This window comes from Carlito syrichta, unplaced genomic scaffold (assembly GCF_000164805.1).
Source record: "Carlito syrichta isolate Samal-C Ts95f unplaced genomic scaffold, Tarsius_syrichta-2.0.1 Scaffold288049, whole genome shotgun sequence".
Classification (NCBI taxonomy): domain Eukaryota; kingdom Metazoa; phylum Chordata; class Mammalia; order Primates; family Tarsiidae; genus Carlito; species Carlito syrichta.
The window spans coordinates 250815-258757 of record NW_007232145.1 but is presented as its reverse complement, the minus strand read 5'-3'; the positions used below and the strand labels follow the sequence as shown (position 1 = coordinate 258757).

At 64.5% G+C, this 7943-nt stretch overlaps 1 protein-coding gene across 1 annotated transcript in view; it reads left to right on the top strand.

The window, feature by feature from the left end:
• Window positions 1-1239: 1239 nt before the first annotated feature.
• PDGFA (platelet derived growth factor subunit A) overlaps window positions 1240-7943 on the top strand; it is a gene marked incomplete at its 5' end in the record, with an annotated part of 12676 nt that continues 5972 nt past the window's right edge. The window contains 2 exons of the mRNA XM_021710087.1: window positions 1240-1344; window positions 2481-2668. Of these exons, the coding sequence (XP_021565762.1) occupies window positions 1240-1344; window positions 2481-2668 (293 nt within the window). The remainder of the gene's footprint in view (window positions 1345-2480; window positions 2669-7943) is intronic.

The window sequence follows — 7943 nt, the reverse complement described above, 5'->3', positions numbered from 1 at the left end:
CTTTCTCCAGTTTGTCTGTGGACAGTCACTGATGCCTCAGGCCTGGGCAGAAAGGGGCCTTGGCCGACTGTCCTGCACCCAGGAGGGGGTCCTGACCCGGGCTGGTGGCCCGGACATCCCATGGGCTTCCCAGGAGGAATCGGGGAGACGTGGGCATGTCTGGAGGGGTCTGGCTGGGCACCCTGTCTCCCACTCGTCAGCCCTGGGTACATGTCGGGGAGGCAGGGTGGAAGGAGATGGGAAGAGACCCCCCTACCGGAAAGGAGGGGTGAGGAGGGAGGCCGGGTGTGGTCTTGGGGGCTGAGCTGCTCCCCACCGCAGATGGCAGGCCTGTGTCTTCCCCCTGCCCCGGGAACCCGCGATTCCAGATCCCCCGAGCCTGTCTGGGGTGCCAGGGGAGAGAGGGCTGCTCACCGTGGCATCTTCCTGTTAAGTGGGTGGTGTGTGACTGGGGCCAGGGCCCCGGGGCTTATCTGGGACCAGCTGTGGTCTTGGGTCTGGGCCACTCACAGACTCGCAGGTCACTCCCACCGCCCTCCCTGCAGGCGCTGGGTGCGCTGTGTGTGTCTCTCTGGGAGGCCATGACCCTCGATTTCTTTTTTCCTGGCCTCTGGCCCTCAGTCAACTCATTTCAGGAGCAGGTGGGGTCTGGCTGCTCGCAGCCCAGGCTGCCCTGATGCCTTCCAAGGTTAGGACGTGTCCTCAGGACTGGTCGAGCAGGAGGGCGGAAATGGGGATGCATGCACCCCTGGAGTCTCAGCGGCCCCTGCTTGTGCCCTGGTGCCCAACAAAGTCTCCCTCTGGGTGGCCCCGTGCCCTCTAGGAGATGACCGGGTGGGAGGCAGCAGGCCTGCCGGTTCTGGGGTGGAGGCCCCAGGGCCTCCCGACACAGCTCAGCCTTCATTTAGACTTCCCTGGTGGAGAGCCATAGGGGAGACGCCCGTAGCCCCTTCTCCAGGGGGTCCTCAGCTTTGTCCTGGGTCCCAGCAGGGACACTGCTTGTGGAGGACCTCCGTGTGGACAGGACACTTTTGGCAGTTTCGAGTGTTTAATCCACTGCACGTCAGAAAAACCTGGGTGAGACGGAGGGTCTTGGGGACCCTGCCTGTCCTGGGGGAATGGGCCACTCAGCTCTGTCCCCCAGTGGCTCTGAGAGTGGGTCTGTAGAGAAAGCTCTGGGCAGCCCCAGGGCATGCTGGACAGTCTGGGCAGCGGTCACCATGTTCTCTGTGCCTACAGGGGCTGAGGATGCTTTGGAGACCAGCCTGAGAGCCCACACGGTCCACGCCACCAAGCATGCGTCTGAGAGGCGGCCTGCGCCCATCCGAAGGAAGAGAAGCATTGGTGAGTCTCACGGGCAGCTGCAGGCCGATGTGCGTGGGCGACAGGGCTGCAGGAGGGATGGCGGGGGGCATCCAGCTCCCTGACTGTGGCCTAGGCCCCCGCTCTTCCCTCCTCCGTAAGACAAAGCTTCTGGCTGGGCCTCTCGAGGTCTCCCGTGGGTGGCTCCCCCAGCCCTCGCCGAGCCTGGGCCAAGAGAGTTTCCAAGAGAGAAGCGGCGTCACGAATTCCTTCAGTGCCCGGTCTTGTCGGGGCCCGTCCTGAGGAGCCTTGATCGAAATGTGGTCTGCCTCACTTCCAGCTGCCGGCGCGCAGCCCTGCGGGCTCCCGTGGCAGGGCCTGTGTCCTCTGGCTGTTCTGGACGCCAGCCCCCTGTGGCCCCCTCACACTCTCAGGGCTCCGGGACTCCCCGGGCATCAGTTTGCCGGACATTTTAGTTCTCGTCATCCTCAGAGAGCACCCTGTGCCACTCTGTGCCCGAGAGGAGGAATTAGCTGGTGAGGGGCTCCCCAGGGCCTGGTCTGGATTCTTTTGCCCAGGGGCAGGTGGGGGGGTGACCTGTCTGTCCCCTTACCCCTGGGGATCCTACCTGCTTCGTAGAGCTGTGGGGTGCCAGCCCGGGCTGCCGCTCAATGCTGTGTGACCCTGGGCCGGTACATTCCCCCCTGTGAAGGTGGAGTTTCTCCCATCCACCTTGGAGGCTGGGGAGTCCTGGTTCATGTGGCAGGCCCCTCAGGTGACACGTGCTGTATTGATCACAAGTGTCACACCCTCAGACCTGCCTCAGAGGACGAGACATTCCAGAAAGTCTGCAGAGTCTACTGCTAAGTCTAGGCGCAGGGAGGAGTGTCCAAGGGCTGATCCGAAGTCCGCTCCCTGCCCCACTGCAGGGTTCTGGGAGGGTCCTTGGGTCCTGGGTGTCCCCTCCCCAACTGGCGCCAGGCTCTGCGTCCTTCAGCCAGAGTGGCCACACTCATCAGGAGAGAGTCCTAGCAGGCTGAAGCAGCCCCATGAGGGGTTCCTGCCAGGCCAGCGCGGCCCTGGACAGAGCAGGGGCCACAGGGGGAGTGCCACGGGGTGCGGGCCGTGTGTGGACACACCCTGCCCGGGCTCTTCTCCTCAAACTCCTGCCTCTGCAGAGGAGGCTGTGCCCGCGCTCTGCAAGACCCGGACGGTCATCTACGAGATTCCTCGGAGCCAGGTTGACCCCACGTCCGCCAACTTCCTGATCTGGCCCCCATGCGTGGAGGTGAAGCGCTGCACTGGCTGCTGCAACACCAGCAGCGTCAAGTGCCAGCCTGCGCGCGTGCACCACCGCAGCGTCAAGGTGAGCCCCGGCCCCGCGGCCGCCCCTCACTCCCCCTGCCAGCCGCGGTCCCCTCGCGTCCATGACGGACTCGCGGCGGGCCAGTGGCGTGGTGCGCGGTGCTGTGCCCCTCTCCCTGACAGGTGGACCGCGGCCCGGGGAGGAGAAGGCCCAGGGCCTGCTCTGGGGATGGGCCTCGCCTCCTGTCCTCACACTGCACACCTCCCTGCGACATGACTCTGGGGGACATGGAGACAGTTCTCCTGGCCCGGGTGGCTTTTGACCCACCTTTGGATCTCGTGAGGTGTTGGGCTGCTTCCCCGGAAGCTGCCTGGTGTCCCCGGGCTCTGGGGAACTCCCTGTAGGCTCTTTGCAGGGCCTGGTGCATGGCGGGAGGAGGTCCCTTCAGAGCCAGGGTCACCTGGGGTCCCTGGTCTTCGGGGGTCCCAGGCTGCTCCCTTGGAGCCACACGGGAGACAGAGAGCAAGGGCCTGGCCAGGGCTAGATGTGTCTCCTTCTCCCAGGGCCCCTCTGAGGCCCGGGCCAGTCGGTCTTCTGTGAGAGGGGTTGGGTCCCGTCTTGGTCCGGTGGGGCGGCTGCAGCAGAGCACCCCAGACAGGCAGCTCGTGAGAACGGGAATTCGTTTCTCGGACTTCTAGAGCTAGAAGTCCAAGGTCATGCCACCGGCAGAGCCTCCGTTTCCTGGGTCCTCATGTGGGGAGGGGACAGACAAGCCCCCAGCCCTCGTTTACAAGGGTCCTCATCCTGTACATGAGGAAGCCACTTTTAGGACCCCGTCTCCTGCCCAGGGCCCCGCCTCCTAACCACCTCCTCAAACTCAAGGGTTTCAGTGTGTGACTCTCAGGGGACAGGACTGGACCCCAGCCGTGCCCTGCGCTATGGGGGGTGTGGGGCGATGGCCCCAGACGGGCTTCTGGACCTTCCTGGGTCACTTGGGCCCCTCTGAGCCCCTTCCCGGCCCCCACTCTGGGGAAGCGTGCCCAGGGACCATGGGGCCCCGTGGCTTGGGTAGCCATCCTGCTGCCCACTCTCTCGGGTGGGAGTCGCTTGCCCTCTCCCTTGTGGGGCAGAACCCAGGTAGCCGAGGCGACAGACCTCCAGGGGCAGCACTGGGGGCCCAGGACAACCGTGCTCAAATGGCGTGTTGCCGGGAGGCCCCTTGCGCTCCCCGCTCAGTCCCCGGGGACAGTTCTACTCCAGGTGCCTCTGGCAGCCGACTTGGGGTGGCTTTTGACCTGAGGGCCGTCTGGACCTGGGTTTGCTGCTCGGGCCTCCCGCCCCTCTTGTGTGAGGCAGGGACAGACTCTCAGGGCCAGGGTTGCTGCTGTCCTGTCGGAGGGAGGTTTTCCTGTCCCCCGGGCTTGGTCTCCGTCGGGGCGCTTGTCTCCCAGTTTCAGGAGAGGTTTGGAGGAGGTGTCTGAAGCGTCTCCTGGCCTTGGTGAGCCCTGACGGCGCTGGGCCCTCTCTGGGCTTCCATGTAGGGGGGTGGGCTCTCCTGGGACTTCTTCTCTCCCTGGAACCTGGCATCTGTGGGGTTAAAGCACAGTCGGGGTCCCCGTGGCCAGGGACCCTGGTGGGTTGGCACAGTGGGTCCAGGTGGGTGTGGCCCCTGGTCCAGGCGGCCGTGGTGAGAGGCCCGACGCACCTTCCACGTGGAACTGCCTTTCTGCCCCGATGGAGCTTCTGTTCTTTGACTCTAGAGAAAAGTGACTTTGAATCTCCCACCCACCTGGGGCTCCGGGCCCCGGGCCGAGATGCTGGTGAGAGTTTTCTTCGTGGAGGGCTGGGTGGCCCGCCAGGCTGTCTGTCACTCGACCGGGCCCTTTAGACCCATAGCTTGGACTTACCTTGACTTGGGAACTTGGTCCTCGGAGGTGCCCTGGGCATGGAGTAATAAGCAAATTCCACACTAGTGCCGGGATCGCCGAGGCCAAGCACTCCCTTAGGAAGCCCAAGGTGGTGTCCCAGGGCCTGGGGCTGCCTGTCTGGGAGCTCTCCTGGCCTCGGGGGGTGGGTGGAGGGGGTGGGCCTCAGATGGTGACCAGGTTCAAATGACCAAGGTCCCCCAGGTGCGAGCCCACATCTGCCCGTGTCTCCTTCCCGGACCCAGCCTCTGCCTGTCCCTGGGCCTTGGTGTCCCCCCTGGCGGTGTGGGTGGACCGTCAGGCGCCCCAGGAGTCCAGGGGACCTGTGGCCTCATTCTCTTGGGTGCTGGGGGGCAGCGCTCTAGAGATCCCACGTGCCAGTTCTGAGTGCTGAGGTCTGCCCTTCAGAGGCCGAGATGTGTACCCTGGAGGTAGGGGTGCGGTGTGGGGTGGCGACTCACTCACCACCCTGCCCATCTCCCCTCCCATGGGAGGAGGAAGGCGGAGTGTCTGGCCCTGGCGGGCAGGCTGCTCCCTCCCTAGACCCCGAGAAGGCTGGGGGTCCAGAGGCCTTCAGCAAATGGCCAGGGCGGTAGGCGGGTGGGGGCCACGGGCCCCTTCTGGGAGTGGCCTCTTCCCTGCCCCGTGGGCCTCTTCTGCCTGGACAGGGTCCTGGGCACCTGAGAGGGAGCGGGGCGTCCTGAGGTCGCAGGGTGGTGTCCTCAGACCCAGCCCCCCCTCCCCTGTTTCGGAAGGCCTCTTCTCCCTGCCTAGCCATTGCAGGGAAACATCCGGCCCAGACCCCGGGGCTCTGGCAGAGGGGACCAAAGGTCAGTGGGGACAGGAGGCCCATTGTGGAGGCTGGGCTGGGAGGCTGATCCCACTGCCTTTGGAACGGAGGCAGATGTGGACCTGGAGACAAGGCGATGGGTCCTGGAACCCCAGACTCAGGGCCCGTGCGTGCGCACAGGGTGGCGGGGTCAGCGGGGCGTTGCTGGCTTAGGGACACCCCGCAGCCAGTCCACTTGGTCTGGGCATGGTGTCTCCCCGTGCCAGCTTTTATGCTTTTCCCTTCAACACTCAGGGTGCGATGGCAGGGTGCGGTGGCTGAAGGCTGCCTAGACCCTGGGTGTCTGGAGATGCTGGCGTCCGTGGCCGGCCCCTGAGACCACTTCCTCTCGGGCAGCGTGAGGCTGTTCTCGTGTCGCGGATGCAGACGTCCCAGCCACAGTCCCCAGGCCAACGCCCGACAAAGGTGGGGGGTGTCTGAGGTCACGCCCCAAGGCTAGGCTCTCCTATCTCTGGGGAGCTGAAGGAGAGGCCTCATGCCAGCTCCCACCCGGTACAGGCCCCGTGGGAGTCACCAGGACAGGACTGACCCTCAGCCTCAGTGTGAGGGAGAGGTGGGCACGTGTCCCCAGCTTTGAGATCTTTCTCGGGGCTTGGCTTTTGGGTCTGCCCCTGGGGTCTGGTCCCAGGTGCCAGACCGTCCTCCAGACCCAAGCTCTGAGTAAGAAAGGGAGTGGGCCTGGACAGGGACGACAGGACAGGCTGTCCTAGGTCCAGGGGCTGCAGGGTTCAGCCTGGACGGAGCCGGGCCCAGAAGCCCCAGTCCGGAGTAAGGGCAGAGCTTTGCGGCCTGACCCGGCCGGGTCACCGCTGGCTCAGGCCCCGTCCTGCTGGAGCCCGCTCTGAGCCTGCTGCCTGTCCTGAGGGAACCAGCGGGTCAGTGGGACTTGCCTAGTACCCCCACCCCCGTCTCCAGCCCAGCACTGGCCCCACGGTGCGCCAAGGGTGTTTGGGTGGCTGGCCGAGGCCTGGCTTTGCTGGGCCTGAAGCTTCTGGAAGCCACGGGCTCACTTGGTGCCTGGGAGGGGCCCCTGTGTACCCTGGAGTGCAGTGGGCAGGATGTCCTGGGTAGCGCATTGCTGAGTGGGACCCATGGGTGAGTCACCTCTGGGGTCCGAGGCGGGGTCTTTGTCCTCTGGGCCAGGCTGGGCTGGGTTCCCCTCCCCCACTGGCTGCAGCCGCTAGAGGTCTGGGTGTCAGGGCCGTGGGGGCACTAGTTGAAGGACTGGGGAGCGGGACTCCGGGGCCATCTCTGCCTAGCAGGGCCTTTTTGACCCCGGTCGGGAGCCAGGTTGAGTGACAGGCTCGGGGTCTCTTCCCAGAGACCCTGGGTAGGGCTGAGGGGCTGCAGCTGGCATGGGGATTCAGAGCTCTGTGACCCCGGGCAAGTTACCTGCCTTGTCTGTGTGGTCTGTTTTCTTTCTTTCTTTCTTTTTTTTTTTTGAGTTGGAGTCTCACTCTGTCACCCAGGCTGGAGTGCCTTGATACCCTCACGGCCACCCCAGTGTTGACCTGCTGGGCTCTGGCGATCCTTCTGCCTCAGCCTTCCAAGCAGCTGGAACAATAGGCATGCACTACCACGCCCAGCTAATTTTTTCTTTTTATCTTTTGTAGAGATGAGGTCTTACCAAGTTACCCAGGCTGGTCTCGAACCCGCGGGCTCAGGCATTCCGCTCGCCTTGGCCTCCCAAAGTGTTGGGATTGCAGGCTGAGCCACAGAGCCTGGCCGGTCTATTTTCTTATCTGCAAAATGGCTGTGATCACTACCTCACAGGTCGAGGCTAGGGTTGCAGTGGCAGGCACACGTGGTTGGGTTGGTGATGTCTTTGTCATGCGAACACTGTCTTAAAGCTCTGGCATGGTTGGGCGGTAGCCTGGAGTTGGTGGGGTCCCTGCTGGACTTGGCCGGCCCACCCCTTCTGGGAGTCTCTGCAGCGACAGGGTCGGGGGTCCTGGGTCTAGAGGGACGATTGTGTCACCGAGGGGTGTTCCTGGGTGAACTCGAACTGGGCATGTTGGAGAACGTCCGGACTCTCACCTAGGGGCCCAGGGAAGGAGAGGGGGCAGGGGACCCCTTGGCTCCCTTGTGGGGCCTGGGGGCTGCGAGGCGCTGAGGACACGAGTCCCTGACTGGGTTCGGCTTTCCTGGAGGCGGCTTTGAGAACTTAGTGTTCACCGCATGCTCCTGGGGAAAAATGCAGCTATTTCCTGACCAGACACAGCGCAGGCAGCCGCGATCCACGCATACCCGGGAGCAGGTGCAGTCGCAAAGGCTGTTTGTTTTTCTCTGGTAAGCTGGCCCGTCTGGAGAGAAAGCGGGTCCTGGCTGAAGCGGCTGTGCTGTCGCCTTCCTCACGGGGACCGCCTGTCTGTCCTGCCCTGGGCCCCCTTGCCCACGCCGCCGCCTGGCTCGGGTGGAGACGGGCCTAGGTGTCCAGCGTCTGGCCAGCCGGCCTGTGCCGTCTGCCAAGCTGGATCTGGTGTCTGCTGGGGGGACTGGGTGAGGCCACTTGTCGAGCAGAGGCTGTGCCACCTGGGGCTGAGGCCAAGTGCAGGATAAG